Source organism: Sapajus apella, unplaced genomic scaffold, assembly GCF_009761245.1.
Source record: "Sapajus apella isolate SASKATOON/1434 unplaced genomic scaffold, GSC_monkey_1.0 scaffold20, whole genome shotgun sequence".
NCBI classification, from domain to species: Eukaryota; Metazoa; Chordata; class Mammalia; order Primates; family Cebidae; genus Sapajus; species Sapajus apella.
The window spans coordinates 25,176,823-25,199,387 of NW_022436960.1; the positions used below are offsets into that span (position 1 = coordinate 25,176,823).

Here is a 22,565-nt window from a genome sequence, read left to right on the forward strand (position 1 = left end):
ACTTTTATGCAAGAAAAAAAAGGAGGGGAGACTTGATGTGATGCCTAAAAGGGAGGAAACTATATCACTCTCTGGTTGTGTTTTGATTTATACTTCAGGATTAATAAGAAAATTCCCCGGGGACCACCTTCTCCTCCTGCACCTGTCATGCATTCTCCTAGCCGAAAGGTATTCTTTGCTGTAGTCTAAAATCTTTTTTTCTACTCATGATTATTAATTTTATAGATAATTTCCCGATACCTATACAGGTACATGTCACCACACTGACTTGTAGTTTCTTTTTTTATTTTTCAAGATGAAGTATCAAGAACGCTTATGAGAATTTATATAACATGTTAGCTATAAGTTTTGTTATTAGTAACCCAAATCCTACTTTTAATGGAATGGACAGGGTCTGCTGTTTCACTTAAAAAGATGTTACACGAAGTGAATATATTGGTTCATTAGGTCTCTGATAATTTGAGTGACTTTCAAGATACGTTTTGTTACTCCAAAGAGCAGTTTTTCATCCAAAAGAAGTCACATCGGCTGGGCACAGTGGCTCACACCCGTAATACCAGCACTTTGGGAGGCAGAGGCAGGCGGATTATCTGAGGTCGGGTGTTCGAGACCAGCCTGACCAACATGGAGAAACCCCATCTCTACTAAAAAAAAAAAAAAAAAAAAACCACACACACAAAATTAGCCAGGTGGTGGCGTATGTCTGTAATCTCAGCTACTGGGGAGGCTGAAGCAGGAGAATCGTTTGAACCCGGGAGACAGAGGTTGCAGTGAGCCAGGATCATACCATTGCACTCCAGCCTGGGCCACAAAAATGAAATTCCGTCTGAAAAAAAAAAAAAAAAAGTCATGGAAAAATACTAGCCAACATTTATAACTGTCAAAAATAATTTCTAGATTATTTTCCATTTTTCACAGTACTTCAAAGTTATTACTAGAATTAATGATACAGTAAACTAGTGCTAGCAAACAAATGGATTGTTGGCCTTTCACTATGTATGTGCATATGTCAGTGTATATGGAGCTGCCTTTGAAGATAAAGATTATACTTAGATTACTTTGTAGACTATAAATCTAACCCTGTCTCTTCTTTCACTCTTAACTCAGATGACTGTAAAGGAACAACAAGAGTGGAAGATTCCTCCTTGTATTTCTAACTGGAAAAATGCAAAGGTAAGTAAGTTGTAAAAAACATCAGTCTCTATTAGTACTGTAACCTACTGGAAAACACCAATAAAAGCAACTATAGCCTAGGTAACTCTAATTGAAACAACACATGGCTTAACTGAGGATTTTCAAAAAGGAATGCCCAAATTGGTGACTTTTTTAATGTAATAAAAATGTTAGTATGCCAGGCACATGAATACCATGTCAGTTCTTATTTTTGTTTTGTTTTGTTTTGTTTTGAAACAAAGTTTCATTCTGTCACCAGGCTGGAGTGCAGTGGCACAATCTCAGCTCACTGCAACCTCCGCCTCCCAGGTTCAAGCGATTCCCCTGACTCAGCCTCTTGAGTAGTTGGGACTATAGGTGCATGCCACCACACGCAGCTAATTTTTTATATTTTAGTAGAGACAGGGTTTCACCATGTTGGCCAGGATGGTGTCTGTCGATCTCCTGACCTCGTGATATGCCCGCCTCAGTTGCCCAAAGTGCTGGGATTACAGGCGTGAGCCACCACGCCTAGCCCCACGTCAGTTCTTTTAGTGAATTGTGGCTAGCAGAAGCACATAGAGAAGGAATAAGTAGAATAAAGTGTCGTATAAATACAAGATGGTATTTAGAAACTCAAATTTACATCTAAAAATTATTTCTAAAAGAAACTGGTATAAAAGATTATATGACAAAAGAACAGAAGTTTGGTTAAGAGCTTTTTTTTTTTTTTTTTTTTTTTTTTAAAACAGGGTTTCACCATGTTGGTCAGGCTGGTCTTGAACTCCCGACCTCAGGTGATCCACCCGCCTTGGCCTCCAAAGTGCTTGGATTACAGGCATGAGCCACCACGCCCGGCCTGGTTAAGTGCTTTAATTTTCAACTACTTGGCTCTGTAGTAGTGAAGACTTAAGCTATGTATTTCTAATAATTGCCAAAACTTCCAGGAGTTGTTAAGAATCTATCGATTGTGGGATAGATTTTCTAATCACTGTTTCCTCTTCCCTGAAGATTTTATTTTTGATGGATGAAGAAGACCATTAAGTTTCTTAAGGGAATTTAGGTACTCATCCTAAAACAAAGAATTTGTTGGCTGGTCTGATTTAATATTATGTAACTGGATGGTATCTTGAGCTGGCTCTGTAACACTTCATTTTATTCTGATACTGTGGACTAAAGGACAACATTTAAGAGACTAGTCAGAAATCTGGAAAATAAAGCTAAGCCTGAAAGTTAACATAGATATGCAAGCATAGTTCTTGAGTTACTGAGATGCAAAGTTTTATAATGTAGAATTTTAGTTGTCTATCAAACTTTTTTTTTCTTCTTTTCTTTTCTTTTTTCTTTTTTTTTCTTTTTCTTTTTTTCTGAGACAGGGTCTCACTCTGTTGCCTAGGCTGGATGATCATGGCTCACTGCAGCCTCAACCTCCCAGGCTCAGGTGAGCCTCCCACCTCAGCCTCCTGAGTAGTTTGGACCACATGTGTGCACCACCATGCCTGGCTACTTTTTTGTATTTTTGGTAGAGATGGGGTTTTTTCATGTTGCCAGGCTGGTCTTGAACTCCTGGACTCAAGCAATCCACCTGCCTTGGCCTCCCAAAGTGTTGGGATTACAGGCTTGAGCCACTGTGCCCAGCCTTTTTTTTTCTATTTACTAAAACTTCAGGGTTCTAAGAATACAACAGATCATTAAGACAGTACAGCAGATTTAACTTCTATAAATGCTAAGATCATAGTGATTTATTCTACCTTTATTTGACTGTTATATTTACTTGAGGAGCAACTATTGAACTGTTTGACAATTACTTCCTTTTATTATAATCTACAATTATTAATACAAGTATCTAGTTTTCCAGACCTTGGGTTCTGAAATCCTGTTGTCTGAGTTTAAATCCTAGTTCATCCACTTATTAACAGAAAGACCTTGGGGATGTTACCAAAGCATCAGTGAAATGGATACAATAATGTGAGAAGCTTTATAGAGTTATTGTGAAGGTTAAATGAGACCATAGGTGTGTTTGATCTACGTAAAGCACTGATTGATAGCTCCTATTGTTTTGCATCATTATAAAGAAAGAAGGAAAAAGAACCTTCAGTTAAGTGGTTCTCAAAATGTGGGCATATTTAAATTTAATTTTAGCCAGGTTCGGTGGCTCATGCCTGTAATCCCAGCACTTTGGGAGTCCGAGGGTGGATCACCTGAGGTCAGGAGTTCAAAACCACCCTGGCCAACATGGGGAAACCCCGTCTTTACTAAAAATACAAAAATTAGGCATGGTGGTGCATGCATGTAGTACCAGCTACTCGGGAGGCTGAGGTAGGAGAATCACTTGAACCCAGGAAGCAGAGGTTGCAGTGAGCTGAGATCACACCACTGCACTCCAGCCTGGGTGACAGAGCAAGACTTCATCTCAAAAATAAATAAATTAATTTAACTTTAAGCACTTCTATGACTGGGTTTTCTGTCTGCTTTCATACTAGGGTTATACAATTCCATTAGACAAACGTCTGGCTGCTGATGGAAGAGGACTACAGACAGTACACATAAATGAAAATTTTGCCAAACTGGCCGAAGCCCTCTACATTGCTGATCGGAAGGTTGGTTGGTTATCATTTAATGCTCTTGTTACTTTTAAAATCCATTCTTTATTACCTAAGGTACTGATAATTTAACTATAGTACTGAACACCTAGAGAGTCTCACCTATGGTATGCGTGTTAGAGATGACAGCTACTAATTGGCAGGTCTGTGTATGCTCCCAGCCTTTGTAGATGTGTACACACACCCCACAGTGGTGCTTCAGCTCCCTCACAACGTGCCAGAATAATGATTTGCTAGGATGATCCATTTTATGAAGATTGCTAGGTTTCATAATTCTCGATTTCAAATTTTCCTCTATGTTACATGTCCCCCAAAAGGGCAGTTGCAGGAAAAGGCAGATAAACATTCTGATGAATTGAATGCTACATAAAATGGCATTCATAGCATTGGCCATCTATTAATATTATATATTGTATTAAATATTACGGAATTAGGCTGGGCACAGTGGCTCACGTGTATAATCCCAGCACTTTGGGAGACCGAGATGGGTGGATTGCTTGAGGTCGGGAGTTAGACCAGCCTGGCCAACGTGGTGAAACTCCACCTCTACTAAAAATACAAAAATTAGCAGGGTGTGGCATGCACCTGTAATCCGAGCTACTTGGAAGGTTGAGGCAGGAGAATCGCTTGAACATGACAGGTGGGGGTGGCAGCGAGCCAAGATTGCACCACTGCACTCCAGCCTGGGCAACAGAGTAAGACAGTTCATCTCAAAAATATATATATAAGTGTTATGGAATTGATATGTAATGTTGAAGTTCACACACATCATAGCATGTGTTTAAAACATAGAAAACTATGTCTTCTGTATCATAGTGAGTACCCTTATAAAAGTTCTCTAGCAGATGTAAGTTAAGATTTTATCTTGAGTTGACTTGCTTAATTTTGAAAATGTAAACAGTCCCTTATTTATTTATTTATTTTTGAGATGGACCTCACTATGTTGCCAGGCTGGTCTCAAGCTCCTGAGCTTAAGCAGTCCTTCCACCCTGGCCTCCCAAAGTGCTGGGATTACAGGAGAGAGCCACTACACTTGGCTTTAATTTTGTTTTTTAGATTGTTTCTGAGAAAGCATTAGTGAACTACTTGACTTACAAGATTAATTGTGGTCACTATAGTTTCATTCACCAAAATATTCCCAGAGAAAAAAGCTGACCTTGCAGTGTCTCCCAGGCAGGATATCTTTTAGTGGAAAAGAATCTTTGTTTTAATTAGCAATAACAAATCTGAATTCTGCTCTTACCAGCCAGATGTTAGGGAGTTGGATGATAGCTATAAATATCCCATGATAGTGTCCTGTTTAACAAATGACTTTACTAACAGGCTCGTGAAGCTGTGGAAATGCGTGCCCAAGTAGAGAGAAAAATGGCTCAAAAAGAAAAGGAAAAACATGAAGAGAAACTTAGAGAAATGGCCCAGAAAGCAAGGGAGAGAAGAGCTGGGATCAAAACTCATGTGGAAAAAGGTATGACATTCTCATTACTGAATTGAATTTACTTGGTGAACAAAATATATCTCATTTTAGAAAATCTTTTTTTCCTACTGCATGTAAAGTAGGTACATATAAACAAAATTTAGATACTTCAGACATAAGCTGAAGCAACAGGCGATAAGAGTGTATATTTAAAGATGGGCCTTCAGTTTGGGACTGTACCAGAAGTTTTTCAACTTCTGAGCAATATACTTTTCAAAATTGCATTATTACTCAAATGATAGGCTTGATTTTTCTCTTATTTTAGTCTCAAAACTTAAGAGAAATTAGATCTCTAACTGAATAATTCAGCTCCCTCATAGTAAAATAATCCAGAGTTTTTCTGTCTTGTAGGCTAATGCATTTCTAATCATTAAATCTTCCAGTATTTTCTGTCTGGGTTTACTTAGTGGTCTACATTGGTGTATTAATTCAATTGAAGTGGGAAGATGAATCCTAATTGAAATTTTGTAAGGGTGGTTTTTTCTGCATTACTAAATTCTTATGTAGTACATTTATTCATTCTTTCATTTATGTAGTTCATATTGAGTATCTGCTGTGTGCAGGGTTCCCTTTTAGACATAAGGGGTTTTTGCTAGACAGTGGATGGGGGAATGGGATGTACAGTTAACATTCTAGTGAGTGTAGACAGACAAAAGTTAATCATGTAGTATAGTAAAAGGTAGTAATTGCTGTGGAGGAAAAACAGTACAGGGAAGAAGGATATAAAATTGCCAGAAGGTGAGAATGGTCAAAGAGCCCTCACTTCTGAGATAATACTTTTAGCAGAAATACTTGAAGGAAGTAAGGAAGCAAGCCATGTGAATATCTGGGGGAAGAGCATCCCACAAAGAAGGGCCAGCAAGTACAAGGCTCTGAGACGGGAGTATGCCTAGTGTGGCTCAAGAAAGAGCAGGCAGGACAATAAGCCTGGATTGTATGAGAAAGAAGGGAATGAGTAGGAGATGAGTTTTCAGAATAGTTAGGGCAGGTGGGAAGAGTAGTGGCCAGATTATGTTTGGCCACTGCTTAACCATTGTAAAGATAAACCTTTAAGCAATTGCAGGGTTTTGAGTAGAGTGATGTGATCTGACATACTGTTTTCCAGCTTTATTGAGGTATAATTGGCAAATAAAAATTGTATAAAGTATACAACAAGATGTTTTAATATACACTGTGAAGTGTTCACCAGTGTCCAGCCAGTTAACTTACCAATCACCTCTTATAGTTACTTTTTAAATTTTTTGGTGAGAACATATAAGATCTACTCTCTTATGTTACTGGATGGAAAGTCTCGACTGTTGTCAAAAAAAAAAAAGATCTACTCTCTTAGCAAATTTCAAATATACAATGCAGTATTGTTAACTATAGTTACCATACAGTATATTAGATCTCCAGAATTTACTCATCCTGCATAAATCACACTTTGTACCATATGACCATTTCCCCTAACATGTATTTTTGAAAGACCTCCCTGGCTGCTGTCTTAAAAATACATTACTGTGAAATGGGCATGGATTAATGCCTTCCAAATAAACTGTAAGATGTGGTAACAAGTGGTAGCGAAAACATGGTCAGATATTGGGTGTATTTTGGTAGTAGAGATGACAAAATTTGTTTGTGGATTAGATGGAGATACAAAAAAAAAGTAGGAGTTAAGGATGACTCTGTACCTGGCCTTTCCTGCTATTTTATTATGAAAATTTTGAAATATACAGAAAAGCTAAAAGAATTATATAATGAACGCCCATATCTCCTACCACTTAGTCTACGCTTAATTTTTCTTTTTAACAATTAACATTGCTCCCATGCAAGAAAAGCTCAGGACTTGACAGCTTCACTGCTAAATTCTTCCAGACATTTAAAGAACTAAATACTGGTTGTACTCAAACTATTCCAAAAAATTGAAGAGAAGGGAATGCTTCCAAATTTATTCTACAAAGTCATTAGACAAATATACAACAAATAAGAAAACCACAGGCTAACATCCTTGATAGTTATAGATGCAAAAATCCTTAACAAAATTCTAACAAACAGAATTCAACAAGACATTAAAAAATCATTCATCATAATCAACTGAACTATCCTTCATCCCAAGGATGATTCAGTATATGCAAATCAGTAAGTGTGATATATCACATTAATAGAACCAAGAATAAGAACCATAGCATCATTTCAATAGAACCTGAAAAAGCATTTGATAAAATTCAACATCCCTTCATGATGAAAACGATCAACAAAGTGGGCTTAGAAGGAACATACCTAAAAATATTTAAAGCCACATATGACACACCCACAGCTGACATTATACTGAATGGAGAAAAATTGGAAGCCTTTACTCTGAGATCTGGAACAAGGCAAGGGTGCCCACTTTCACCACTATAATTCCACATAGGACAGGAAGTCCTTGACAGAGGAACATAGGCAAGAGAAAGAAATAAAGGGCACCCAGATTGGAAAGGAAGGCCAGGCGCAGTGGCTCACACGTGTAATCCCAGCACTTTGGGAGGCTGAGGCAGGTGGATAACTTGAGGTCAGGAGTTCAAGACCAGCCTGGCGAACAGGGTGAAACGCTGTTTCTACTAAAACTACAAAAATCGGCTAGGTACGGTGGGGCTCACCTATAATCCCAGCTACTTAGGACGCCGAAGCACAAGAATTGCTTGAGCCTGGGAGGCAGAGGTTACAGTGAGCTGAGGTCACACTACTACACTCCAGCATGGGCAACAAAGCAAGACTCCATCTAAAAAAACAAAACAAAGAAGACATCAAATTATATTTCGTCAGAGACAGTATGATCCTATATGTAGAAAAACCTAATGATGCCAACCAAAAAACTTAAAACTGATAAATGAATTCAGTAACATTACAAGATACAAAACCCACATACAAAAATTTGTAGCATTTCTATATACAAATAGCATACTCAAGCTGAAAAAGGAAAAGGCAGTCCCAATTATAATAGCTACAAAAAACTACCTAGGAATAAACTTTTTTTTTTTTTTTTTTTTTTTTTAGAAAGTCTCACTCTTTTGCCCAGGCTGAAGTGCAGTGGCGCAGTCTTGCCTCACTGCAACATCTGCTTCCTGGGCTCAAGTGATTCTCATGTCGCAGCCTCCTGAGTAGCTGGGACAATAGGCACGCGCCACCACCCCTGGCTAATTTTTTTTTATTTTTAGTAGAGATGGGGTTTCACTACATTGGCCAGGCTGGTCTCAGATGTCAGGTGATCACCCACCTTGGCCTCCCAAAGTGCTGGGATTATAGGCACAAGCTACCATCCCCGGCCTCATAAGAATAAACCACAGAAATGAAAGATCTTCACAAAGAAAACGATAAAAGACCGATGAAAGTAATTGAAGAGGAGGCATGGTGGCTCACACCTGTGATCCCAACACTTTGGGAGGCCAAGGCAAAAGGATTACTTGAGGTCAGGTGTTCAAGACTAGCCTAGGCAACATAGAACATATATCCTATCTCTCTCTCTCTCTTTTTTTTTTTTTTTTGTTTTAAGTATGACACAGCACCCTATGTCTTTTAAAAAAAAAAAAAAATTTAATTAAAAAAAAAGACATTGAAGGAACCTTCCATAGTAAATGGAAAGATAGCCCATGCTCATGAATTGGAAAAATTAGTATTGTTAAAAAGTTCATACTACCCAAAGCTAGCTGTAGACGCAGTGCAATCCCTATCAAAATACCGATGACATTCTTCACAGAAATAGAAAAACAATACTAAACTTTCTATGGAACCACAAGAGACCCCAAATAACCAAAGCAATCCTGAATAAAAAGAACAAAACTGGAGACATCACACTGCCTGGCTTCAAAATATACTACAAAGCTGTAGTAACCAAAGCGGCATGGTACTGCCATAAAAACAGACACACAGACCAGTGGAACACAATAGAGAACCCAGAAATAAATGTATTGGTTGTAAATGCATGGAATTTTTGTTTGTTTGGAGACAGGGTCTCACTTTGTCATCCAGCCTGGAGTGCAGTGGTGTAATCTTAGCTTATTACAACCTCTGCCTCCCAGGCTCAAGCTGTCCTCCCGCCTCTGCCTCCCAAGTAACTGGGACTAAGGCATGCACCACCATGCCTGGCTAATTTTTGTATTATTTGTAGAGACGGGGTTTTGCCATTTCACCCAGGTTGAACTCCTGGCCTGAGTGATCCATCTGCCTCAGCCTCCCAAGGTGCATTACAGGCATGAAACCCACCGTGCCCAGCCCATGCATGGATTTTTAACAATGATGCTCAAAGCATACATTGGGGAAAGGATAGTCTCTTCAGTAAATAATGCTCTGAAAACTGAATATTCACATGCAAAAGAATGAAAATAGACCCATATTTCTTATCACATACAAGAATCACATTAAAATGGATTAAAGACTTAAATGTAAGGCCTGAACTATGAAACCACTAGATGAAGACATTGGGACATGCTTCAGAACATTGGTCTGGGCAAAGATTTTTTGGGTAAAATCACAGAAGCACAGACAGCAAAAGCAAAAATAGACATATGGGATTGTACCAAGCTAAAAGGCTTCTGCACAGCAAACAGTCAACAGAGAGTGAAGAGGCCACCTACAGAATGGGAGAAAATGGTTGCAAACTATCCATTTAAGAAAGAATTAATAACCAGAATGTACAAGAACTCAACTCAATAGCAAAGAAACCAGATAATCTGATTTTAAAATGGGCCGGGTGCAGTGGCTCACGCCTATAATCCTAGCACTTTGGGAGGCTGAGGTGGGTGGATCACCTGAGGTCAGGAGTTCAAGACCAGCCTGGCCATCATGGTGAAACCCCATCTTTTAAAAAAAAGAAAAAAAGGCAAATGATCTGAATAGACAGCCTCAAAAGAAGACATACCTGGCCAACAGGTATATAAAAAATGTTCAGCATCACTAATCATCTGGGAAATCAAAACCACAGTGAGATATTAGGTAAACCCAGTTAAAAATGGCTATCATCAAAAAGGCAATATCAGATGCTGGCAGGGATACAGAAGAGGGAATGCTAGTACATTGTTGGTAAGAATCTAACATAGTACAGCTACTATGGAAAACAGAATGGCAGTTCTTCAAAAAACTGAAAACAGAGCTACCACATGATCCAGCAGTTCACTGCTGGTTATATATCCAAAAGGAAATCAGTATATCAGAGGGATATCTGTACTCCCATGTTTATTGCAGCATTCTTTACAATATCTAAGATATGGAATCAAGTTATGTGTTCAGTAGATGAATGGATAAAGAAAATGTGGTCTGTATACACAATGGGATATTACTCAGCCATAAAAAAGAATGAAATCATGTAATTTGCAACAATATGGATGGTACTGAAGGTTATTAAGTGAATAAGACAGGCACAGAAATACAGATACTGAATCTTCTCAGTTGTATGTGGAAGCTAAAAAAGTTGGTCTCAAGGAAGTAGAGAGTAGAATGGTGGTAACCACTGGTTGGGAAGGATGCTGGGGATGGGAAATAAAGAGAGATTGGTTGATGGTATTAAGAGTAAGTTCTGATGTTCCTAGCACAGAGGGGTGAATAGTAATGATTATTTATTGTATATTACTAAATAGTTAGAAGATTTAGAATGTTCCCAACACAAAGAAATGATAAATGTTTGAGGCGATGGATATCCTAATTACCGATTTGTTACATATTTTATGCATGGATCAGATATCATATATGCCCCATATATATGTATGATTATTATATCAATAAAAGTTAATTTTAAAAGCAATTAACATTGCTAGGTTTGCTTTATCACATATTTGCCAATCTTTATATCCATCTCTAGAATTCACATTCAAAACTTAAATACTGTTTATTAGACTTAAATTAATTGCAAGTAAGGTTTAAAAGGCTGAATGTGACTACAAAGAAATTTGGAATTTTCTCTCTAAGGTTAAAGAATATTCTCTCGTTCAAAATATTGGCTGGGCATGGTGGATCACTTGAGGTCAGGAGTTCAAGACCAGCCTGGCCAACATGGTGAAACCTCATCTCTACTGAAAATAAAAAATTAACCCAGCATGGTGGTGCGTGCCTGTAGTCCCAGCTACTTGGGAGGCTAAGGCAGGAGAATCACTTGAACCTGGGAAGCGGAGGTTGCAGTGATCTGAGCTCACACCACTGCACTCCAGCCTGGGCAACAGAGCAAGACTTTGTCTCAAAAAAACCAAACAGGCCTGGCATGGTGGCTTATGCCTGTAAATCATTTTGGGAGGCTGAGGTGGGCAGGTCACCTGAGGTCAGGAGTTCGAGACCAGCGTGACCAACATGAAGAAACCCCATCTCTACTAAAAATACAAAATTAGCCAGGCATGGTGGCACATGCCGGTAATCCCAGCTACTCGGGAGGCTGAGGCAGGAGAATCGCATGAACCCAGGAGGCAGAGATTGTAGTGAGCCGAGAACACACCATTGTACTCCAGCCTGGGCAACAAGATCCAAATTCCGTCTCAAACAAACAAACAAAATATTAATGAGGCTGGGTGCAGTGGCTCACATTTGTAACTCCAGTACTTTGGGAGACCTAGGTGGAAACATCACAAGAGCCCAGAGTTTGAGACCAGCCTTGACAACGCAGTGGGACTGCATCTTTACAAAAAAATTTAAAAGTCAGTCATGGTGGCACACACCTGTGGTCCCAGGTACTTGGGAGGATGAGGCAGGATTACTTGAATCTAGGAGGTTGAGGCTGCAATGAGCCATGTTCATGCTATTGCACTCCAGCCTGGGTGACAGAATGAGACCCTGCCTCTTTTTTAAAAAAAAAAAAATATATATATATATACACACACATACACGTATGCACATATATAGTAGATAATATAATGAAGTCCTTTTCATCTGTTCAAACAGAGGATGGGGAGGCACGTGAGAGGGATGAAATCCGGCATGACAGGCGAAAAGAGAGACAGCATGACCGGAATCTTTCCAGGGCAGCTCCTGATAAGAGGTGGGTGTTAAGATATGTACCAATCATGAAGAGTGGCCTTTTTCTGCCTTTCAGAGCAGAATTTTATAGAGTCTACTAAGATCAGTTTTGCTTCTCTCCCTTTCTTCTTTAATATGATAACTTAATAAATTAGCACTTAATTTTCTTGTTAACTACTTTGTCTTAGCTCTAGTTGACCCGTCTCTGAAAGTAATCTTTTCTTCCATTACCTTAAGTCAGTTAGAATTGGTAATGATGGGAATATAGAAAAGGGAATTGAGATCAGGTTTGTGAAAAGGAAGTAGTAGTAAATTTGAACTGTTGAGTGGGTTCTTTCCTACCGTAAATGGTGAGACATGGATTATATGCCTCTTCCTTTAGACAGGAAATAAGCTGTCATGCTATTATTGAGATCATTTTATATGCATATTACCGCATCTAGTACAATTGATAAGAGCGGTTTTGAAAGAAGTGAAAATCAGCTCATTCTTAGGAGTAGTTTAACTTACAGTTCAGAAAGACAGCTAGCCATAAAACAATTTGAGAAAAATCTGCAAAGCACTTTTAGTAAGTATAAACATATATAACAAACTAAATACATATATGAGGGCATAGTGTAAAGTAGGGAGGCTGAGGACTAAAAGTTCTGAAAAGTAGAGAAAATAACTGCACTACAAAGGTGAAATTCTGAGTGAGGGTTAAAGGCAAATATAAAATATTTTCTTTCCAAATGAACAGTTTTTTATGCTCTGATCATCCTATGAGCTACTACGTTTTTCAAGTTATATTTTAAACAAGAAAAAGAGGTTGGGCATGGTGGCTCCTACCTGTAATCCCACAGCACTTTGGGGGGCCAAGGCAGGTGGATCACTTGAGGTCAGGAGTTCGAGACCAGCCTGGCCAACATGGTGAAACCCTGTCTTTACTAAAAATACAAAAATTAGCCAGTGTGGTGGCAGGTGCCTATAGTCCCAGCTGCTTGGGAGGCTGAAATGGAAAAATCACTTGAACCCTGGAGGTAGAGGTTTCAGTGAGCCAAGATCATGCCACTGCATTCCAGCCTGGGTGACAGAGCAAGACTCTGTCTCAAAAATTAAAATTAAAATTAAATAAACGTGAAAAGGATTCCTGCGGGTATTAATTGGCATATTTCATCTCCCTGGATAAATAACGTCATGGAGAAGCAGAGACTCTTACTCTTGAGTTTAGAGTTGAGGATAAAGTACATGCAGTAGAAGGAGAAGCAAGTGTGAAAGTGTTTAATTAATGACAGTCTTGGTAATTCCTAAATTAAAAATTACAGTAGTCAGGCGGCTCACACCTGTAATCCCAACTCTTTGGGAGGCTGAGGCGGGCAGATCACCTGAGGTCAGGAGTTTAAGACCGGCCTGACCAATATGGTAAAACCCCGTCTTTATAAAAAAATAAAAATTACAGTAGTTCTGTAGTTAAATTGGGCCCTCAAAACCAGTAAAGTGGCTATCAGAATTGATAACATAGAAAAGGTATAAAATTGTAACTGCATGAAAATAAAATAGCCTATAGAAATCATTTTCTGACCTGAGTTTTTAGTAAAATAAGATATGATAGTTACCATGGTTTCATTGGGATGTAGACTGCATGCATAATAAAACAGCCAGGAAACCAAATTAATCTGAATGTCAAAAATCATACTAACCAATTCAGTCATTGACATGTTTTCCTCAAAATTCTAGTGGGATAAAATTACTAAATGTGGTTAAATAAAAGAGCTGATTCTAGCTTATTTAAAATGACTCCTGTGCTGTATCTAATTTGTATCTGCTTCCCAACCCCCAAACCATCATATAATGATAGTAAATGTAGACCATAGCAATTTTATACCTCAGCATTATATCTCATACTGTAAGGTGATTGCTTATATTAAAGAATTCCATGTCAACAAGTCTGTTAGATGTTCTTTTGAGCTAACAGGACGTCCTAATTGTAAAACTCTCCCTCTAATCTGAAATGCTTTATAAGGCCTGCCAGCTTGATTATGTATTATCAAGGAATATATGTTCACGAGACACGAATGTGACATATTCATGACCTTTGCTTGAGATTGGTTGTATTTCAATTGAACATATTCAACTTGTCTGTAGAGTTTTCAGTTACTGATGTCGTGTTTCAAAATAGGTCGAAACTTCAGAGAAATGAAAATCGGGATATCAGTGAGGTCATTGCTCTCGGTGTTCCTAATCCTCGGACTTCCAATGAAGTTCAGTATGACCAAAGGCTCTTCAACCAATCCAAGGTACAAGTTTAAGAATAGCATATTATGTGTGTTGATGTGAATATCCTCAGGGAAACAAAAATTAACATACTTTTACATGTGGATGTAAATGCCAGCATGACGACAAAAAAAAAAATGGAAGTTGTATGTTGAAACTTGAGACAAGAAGATGAAACAGTTGATTTTAACTTTGGGGGGGGGGGGGGGGGGGCAGGATACTTGTGTTCTGAGATTTTAACTTTTTTAAAAAATTTATTTCCCCCACCCCCACCCCAAGATTTTAACTTCTTAGTGGGTTGAGATTTGAGACACTAGGAGAAGAAAGAAATTAGTGATTAAAAACTTGGTGTTGTGGTATGTCAGTCTTTTGTTTCGAAAATAGATCCAGGGAGGCCAGGCACAGTGGCTCATGCCTGTAATCCGAACACATTGGGAGGCCAAGGCGGGCAGATCACCTTAGGTCAGGAGTTCAAGACCAGCCTGGCCAATATGGTGAAACCCTGTGTCTACTAAAAATATGAAAATTAGCCAAGTGTGGTGGTGCACGCCTATAATCCCAGCTACTTGGGAGGCTGAGGCACAAGAATTGCTTGAACTGGGGAGGTGGACGTTGCAGTGAGCCAAGATTGTGCCACTGCACTCCAGCCTGGGTGACTGAGTGAGACTCTATCTCAAAAAAATAAAATAGAGCCATTGTCCTACAGAAGTGCCTCTTGGGTATTTTGTTGTTGATCTTTGGATTTTTTTTTTAATGCCATAGAAATATATCAACTTGGGAATCTTTTATAAATGAAACTATAAAACTGGATCAAAGTACTAGGCTGGCTGTCAGAAAATCTGATTTCTAGTGCCAACTGCAATTAGCTAGTTAGGACATTTTAAGCCTGGGAAGACACACAGGCATGCGCGCGCGCGCGCGCACACACACACACACACACACACAAAAGGTAAGAATACAGAAGTCTAAGTTCTACTGGGAAATAGAGTGGAAAACTTATTATGACTTGGAGATTTTAAGTAAGGTCTTCTAAGTGACAATTATTAGGTAGTTTATATTGTTGGTATTGTTCTAAGTGTTTTGTTATTATCTCACTTAATTCTTACAAAAATCCTATAAAATCATACCATTATCTCTCATGTTATAGATGAGGAAATTGAAACACAGGTTTAGCTTGTGATTGAGGGAACTACAATTCAAACTAGGTATCTCTTGATATCAAAGCTTTCTTAACTACTATACAATGGCAAATTAACAGCTGAGAAAAGAGATCTAGGGGTAAAATTTCACATACGTAAATATTTTGAAGATAATCACCTATTAGAAGTTTAAGCTTAAAACATTTAAAAATTGTGATGAAAATTTTGTGGCTGGGCACTATGGCTCACGCCTGTAATCGTAGCACTTTGTGAGGCCTAGGTGGGCAGATTGCTTGAGCCTAGTTCAAGACCAGCCTTGGCAATATGGCAAAGCCCTGTCTACAAAAAATTGGCTGGGCATGGTGGCAACACCTATACTCCCAGCTACTTGGGAGGCGGAGGTGGGAAGAACACCTGAGCACAGGGAGGTCACAGCTCTGGTGACCTATGATCATATCACTCAAACCACTGCACTCCAGCCTGGACAACAGGGAGTCCCTGTCTCAAAAAAAAAAAAAAAAAAAAAAAAAAAAAGATGTGTTGTTTCTTGTTGACTTAAGCTTTTCTTGGAGAGCCATATATTGTCTTACACTGTAGTAACAATGTTCTCAGGTGCTTAAGGGATATAACATGTTTCACGGTTCTTTCATCTTCTTGCTACCATATCTATACAGATTGAAACTATCAGGTACCTGCTTATCCTCTTTTTTTGAGACAAAGTCTTACTCTGTTGCCTAGGCCGGAGTACAGTGACGTGATCTCAGCTTATTGCAACTTCAGCCTCCCGAGTTCAAAGGATTGAACTGCCTCAGCCTCCCAAGTAGCTGGAATTACAGGCGCATGATACTGTGTGTGGCTAATTTTTTTGTTTTCAGTAGAGAAGGGATTTCACCATGTTAGCAAGGCTGGTTTTGAACTCCGAACCTCTGGTGATCCATCTGCCTCAGCCTCCCAAAGTGCTGGGATTATAGGCATGAGCCACCGAGTTGGACAATACCCTATTTTAATGACTACTTAAGGTAGCTAAACTTAATGAGTTTCCCTTATTTAGTCTACACCTCTGGCTAAGACCAGAGGGCCAGCGAGGTGGCTTATACCTGTAATCCTAGCACTTTGGGAGACCAAGGCAGGTGGATCACCTAAAGTCAGAAATTCAAGACCGGCCTGGCCAACATGGTGAAACCCTGGCTCTACTAAAATGTACTAAAAAATACAAAATTTAGCTGGATATGATGGCGTGTACCTCTAATCCCAGCTACCAGGGAGGCTGAAGTGGGATAATCACTGGAATCGGGAGTGAGCTGAGATTGCACCACTGTACTCCAGCCTGGGTGACAAAGCAAGACTGAAGGAAAAAAAAAAAAAGAATCCGAAGTTGTTAGGAACAAAAGTTTGTGCTATAGCAGTTTTTTAATGAAGACTTTTTTAATTTGCAGTTCAGATTTTTGAAAATGTGAGCTACAAATTAGCAAGGGCTTACTCTAAGCATGTTATCAGATTCAGCTTTTAATAAACATTGTTTACATTTTTATTTAATGTCATCCATTTTTCCACAGGGTATGGACAGTGGATTTGCAGGTGGAGAAGATGAAATTTATAATGTTTATGATCAAGCCTGGAGAGGTGGTAAAGATATGGCCCAGAGTATTTATAGGCCCAGTAAAAATCTGGACAAGGACATGTATGGTGATGACCTAGAAGCCAGAATAAAGACCAACAGGTACCACGCCATACAACTCAATTTCAGTGTTTACACTGGTGAAAACAAAGTAGTTCATAGTCTTTTCTGTTTTTCCCTAGATTTGTTCCCGACAAGGAGTTTTCTGGTTCAGACCGTAGGCAGAGAGGCCGAGAAGGACCAGTTCAGTTTGAGGAAGATCCTTTTGGTTTGGACAAGTTTTTGGAAGAAGCCAAACAGCATGGTGGCTCTAAAAGACCTTCAGATAGCAGCCGCCCCAAGGAACATGAGCATGAAGGCAAGAAGAGGAGGAAGGAGTAGACACAGATCTCTTTCAAAGTGAATGAACTATTATTATCCATAACCCTAATGATGCAAGTCAAAAGGGGGAACACTTTGTAAATGGTCAGGATAAATACCAAATCTGGGTGCCAGGTCCCAGCACTACTTTTTATTACTGGAGAATTGGGGGGGGGATAGAAAATTCTACTTTGAATTATTTAGTTTTTTTAAAGAGTGGGTTGTGTTTGTGCTTCTCCCACCTTTCAGCATTTATAGAACATGCTGCCCCACATACAAAATCAAGACCACTTCCTTTTGTGTGACACTAGTAGTTTGGGGTTAATATTTTGTGTAAGAACAGCTGCCTGTGAGTAAAGATACCCCAACCACAGTGAGTAGGAGGATGTTCACATATTGGAACTGTCCTGCCAAATAAATTTTGCCCTTATTGTGCTCTGTTTTAATTTGGAGTGGGCAAAGTAAGCTCTTGCTTGATGCAACTTACTTGTTTCAAATAAAAACATTTAGACAAAATTCTCAGTTACGTTAACTTTATTTAATAGGCTGGCAGTCTCAAAAATCTTTCTCTTCATCAGGTGTTTGCAAAATTTTTGGCCTTTGAGCTTGAACGTGGAGCTAAAAAAAAAAAATAAACACTGTAAGGAAGGAAAGTCAGTGTCTACAAAAACTGAAAATTGCTTTTTTTTTTAAATTAGGGAGTCAGTATTAATAACAACTCAAGCAGTGTTTATTTGTATCTTGTTGTTTTGTTTTCTCTTCAAGTTCCTTTTACCATCTTTGTTGCTCTTACGACTCCCTACCCCTCAATTAAAAATTATAAATCAGGCAGGGTGTGGTGGGTCAAGAGGACTGCTTAAAGCCAGAAGTTCAAGACCACTCTGCAACATAGCAATGGCCTGTCTCATTAAAAATAAATTTAAAAGTAAAATAGTAAATCAGTTTGGCCCAAGATCACATAGTGGGAAAGCCAAGACTTCAGCCCCAGCTTCCCTAACTTGAACATTCCACATTTATTATCTATTTAATTGATAAGTAGTATCTACATGTATATAATATATGTATTTGGTATAGAAACAAATTTACCTTTACTCCATCTATAATATGATTTTCCTGTTGTAGTGCATTCTGAAGTTCTTCTTCTGAAGAAAACTGAACCCAACCCACACCTCTGTGAAAACCAGTCTCCCTGTTCTAAAAAGCCAAAATATAGGAAAAGATTAATCATGAACTTGAAAAAGTTTCCATGAGCTCCAAATCAAACTTCCAACTTTCTTCTGCCAAAATCAGACTTTTTTTTTTTTTTTTTTTAAAGGCAGGGTCTTGCTCTGTGGCCCAGGCTGGAGTACAGTGGTATGAACACAACTCACTGCAGCCTCAACTTCCTGGGTTCAAGCAATCCTCCCACCTCAGCCTCTTCAGTAGTTGGGATCAAAGGTATATACCATCACGCCTGGCACATTTTTTATATTTTTTTGCAGAGATGGGGTCTTGCCATCTTACCCAGGCTGCTTTCAAATTCCTAGGCTCAAGCAATCCTCCCACCTGGGCCTCCCAGTGCTGAAGTGCAGGCATAAGCCACATGCCCAGCCCAAAATCGGATCATACTTTTTTTTTTTTTGAGACAGAGTCTCCCTCTGTCGCCAGGTGCCAGGCTGGAGTGCAGTGGCGCAATCTCGGCTCACTGCAACCTCTGCCTCCCGGGTTCAAGCAATTCTCCTGCCTCGGCCTCCCAAGTAGCTGGGACTATAGGCGCATACCACCATGCCCAGCTGATTTTTGTATTTTTTTAGTAGAGACGGGGGTTTTACCATGTTGGCCAGGATGATATCAATCTCTTGACCTCAGGATCACAGATATTTATAAATGCCAGTTACCTTGCTTTACACCTTTTCTGATTACCCAAGGCTAAATCCCTATGTTGTTAAACTTAACTCTTTTTTTCTTGCTGCCATTAGAAAAGATAACGTGTCATGAGCTTTCTGTGTCATTCTAGATCCACACCATACTAATAGTAATAACTAAGGGAAATTTTGATCAGTACTCTTGTTTCTAAACCTCATTTCTAGAAACTAGAAAAATCAAGCCTGAAAATCTTGTTGCACCTGTTATCATTTCTGAACCCAGTCACCCTCATCACCACCACTACTATTGTCACATGTTCCTAATGAAAAACAAGAAAAGATAATACTTAGTCCCTAACCTAGTTACCGACTTCTGGTTAAACAATTTTGCTACTTTCCTTTATATAAAAGGCAGAGTGGCTTTCAACCTATACATCACATATGGAAAACAGATTCTAGAGTTCTTGGATGTACCCTGCCCCTCCAGCCCTTCAATAGAAAAAGGATACTAAGATGTCTAGACCCTGTAGATGACAAACTGGTCCTCATTAGTCTCATTCAAGTTATGCCGTACTTTGTAAAAAAAAAAAAAAAAAAAAAAAAACTTAGAAATTGCTCCTCTACTTCAAAGATAATTTTATAAGGATTAACCTAGAATACATAAGTTTCTGGTGATGTCCCCATGATCCATTCATTGTAGATACAACAATTTCTAAGGCATTCCTTTACTGTCATGTGACCACTTCCACAGTCAAAGCATTAAGAAATTTGTTTATATTAAAACTCAAGCCAAGTAAAGTGGCTCGATTCCAGCACTTTGGTAAGCTGAGGTGGGTGGATGGCTTGAGGTCAGGAGTTCAAGACCAGCCTGGCCATCATGGTGAAACCCCATCTCTACTAAAAATACAAAAATTAGCCAGGTGTGGTGGCGCACACCTGTAGTCCCAGCACCTTGGGAGGCTGTGGTGGGCGGATCACCTGAGGTCAGGAGTTTGAGACCAGGCTGACCAATGTGGTAAAACCCCCGTCTTTAAAACAATACAAAAATTTTTAAAAACTTAGTCTGGGTGTGATGGCTCATGCCTGTAACCACCGCACTTTGGGGGCTGAGGTGGGTGGACTGCTTGAGTCCAGGAGCTAGAAGCCAGCCTGGGCAATATGGTGAAGCCCCATCTCTAAAAGAAATACAAAAAATTAGCTGGGTGTGGTGGCACATGACTGTAGTCCCAGCTACTCAGGTGGCCAAGGTCGAAGGATCCCTTGAGCCCAGGAAGTCAAGGCTGCAGTGAGCATGACTGTACTACTGTGCTGCAGCCTGAGTGACAGAGTGAGACCCTGTCTCAACAACAAAAAACTTAGATAATACGTACCTAAGAAAGGAACCAGGATTTCCAAATTGAGTACAATGAATTTGACTAAAAATTATTTTTCTTGTCATTTTATTTTGTTTTACCAAAATCAAAGCCTTCTCTAAGATGTATTCTTTCCAGGTCCTATTTTATTTATGGACAAAGAAAAATCTATTATTTTTTTTTTTACAAGGAACTTTAAATGCTCTTGAAAAAACTGAAGTTTTCAAACTTAACATTTCATGTCCATAATACATGTGCCCAATTTTTCTATTGAACTATATAAAATTCCATTGCATCAGTGACTTAATATCTAATTGATCCTAGTGATGACCATTTAGGTTTTTTCTTCTTAAACAGTGCAGCTTTTGAGCGCACATTTCTGTAGGATAAATTCTTAGAAAAGGAACTGCTAGATCAAAGCAAATGTAAATTCTTAATTTTGGTATTTTACCAATCACACATCAGAACTGAAGGTACCAGTTAAACTTCTCAGCAACTTGAGTGCCAGTTTCCCTATACCTTCTGTGGCACTATACATAACTAATCTGTCAGTCTTTGGGAGTCAAGTAACATCAAACCAAAAATTAAGAACTTAAGTTCCGTAGGTGATGGGGAGGAAGGCAGCAAATCACACTGCCACGTGTGTACCTATGCAACAATCTTGCATGTTCTTCACATGTACCCCAAAACCTAAAATGCAATAAAATAAATGGGGGAAAAAAAAAAAGAACTTAAGTTCCTAGGCTGGGCACGGTGGCTCATGCCTGTAATCCCAGCACTTTGGGAGGCCGAGGCAGGTGGATCATGAGGTCAAGAGATTGAGACCATCCTAGCCAACATGGTGAAACCCTCTATTTAAAATTTAAAAAAAAAAAAAAAATAGAACTTAAGTTCCTTTATGTTGTTATTTTACCACAGCCCCTTACAGTGCTGCAAGGAAAAAAGGGTTTCAGTGAAGTATGTGTAAACACTGTGTACTCACATCACACCCTAAAAAGCCCACAGAAAAATACAGCCCAGGATAAATTTATAGGCTGATTTCTAGACCCTCACAAGAAAACAAAGGAAATGTAATTAATATAAAAATACTGTTTTATTAGTTCTAAAAAACAAAGGGTACTCCTTGAAGATAAAACTTAAAATATCCTCTGCCAATTATCAGAGATCTCAAGTTCTTAGTAGAGTACTATAGCAGGCAAAATTCTAAGATGGGCCCCATAATCTCTGTGCATTCCCCATGTTACACCCCATATAGTCCCCTCCCCTTGAGTGTAGGCAACACTTGACTTGCTTCTAACCAAAAGAATATAGCAAAAGTAATGAGATGTCACTCCTGTGACTGATTGTGTTCTATGTAAGATGCCATCTTAGCAAACTGGAAAAGCCCTTGCTGGCTTTAAAGAAGCAAGCTGCCATATTGTAAGAAAGCCTACAGATAAACCAGGTAACAAGGAACTGCAGGCAGCCCCTAGGTGAGAGCAGCTCCCAACTCAGAGCCAAAGGTCAGCAAGAAAAGACCCCAGTCCTACAGAATTCTGGCCGGGCGTGGTGGCTCGTGCCTGTAATCCCAGCACTTTGCGAAGCCTAGGTGGTTGGGATCACTTGAGGTCAGGAGTTCAAGACCAGCCTGGCCAACATGGTGAAACTCCATCTCTACTAAAAATACAAAAGTTAGCCAGGCGTGGTGGCATGTGCCTGTAGTCCCAGCTACTCAAGAGGCTGAGGCAGGAGAATGGCTTCAACCCAGGTGGCAGTGGTTGCACTAAGCCAAGAGTGCACCACTGCACTCCAACTTGTGCAACAGAGCAAGGTTCCA

The 22,565-nt window shown here is 39.3% G+C and overlaps 2 protein-coding genes across 2 annotated transcripts in view; one reads left to right on the plus strand and one right to left on the minus strand.

Annotated features, from left to right (window-relative positions):
* SNW1 (SNW domain containing 1) overlaps positions 1-18,069 on the plus strand; it is a 41,683-nt gene extending 23,614 nt beyond the window's left edge. Inside the window, exons 7-14 of the mRNA XM_032287732.1 lie at positions 99-168; positions 1,108-1,173; positions 3,636-3,752; positions 5,079-5,220; positions 12,109-12,205; positions 14,342-14,459; positions 17,132-17,295; positions 17,376-18,069. Coding sequence (XP_032143623.1) covers positions 99-168; positions 1,108-1,173; positions 3,636-3,752; positions 5,079-5,220; positions 12,109-12,205; positions 14,342-14,459; positions 17,132-17,295; positions 17,376-17,574 — 973 coding nt within the window. The 3' untranslated portion in view covers positions 17,575-18,069. The remainder of the gene's footprint in view (positions 1-98; positions 169-1,107; positions 1,174-3,635; positions 3,753-5,078; positions 5,221-12,108; positions 12,206-14,341; positions 14,460-17,131; positions 17,296-17,375) is intronic.
* SLIRP (SRA stem-loop interacting RNA binding protein) overlaps positions 18,070-22,565 on the minus strand; it is a 9,533-nt gene continuing 5,037 nt past the window's right edge. The window contains exons 3-4 of the mRNA XM_032287734.1: positions 18,640-18,747; positions 18,070-18,171 (exon numbers count right to left, since the gene is read on the minus strand). Of these exons, the coding sequence (XP_032143625.1) occupies positions 18,109-18,171; positions 18,640-18,747 (171 nt within the window). The 3' untranslated portion in view covers positions 18,070-18,108. The remainder of the gene's footprint in view (positions 18,172-18,639; positions 18,748-22,565) is intronic.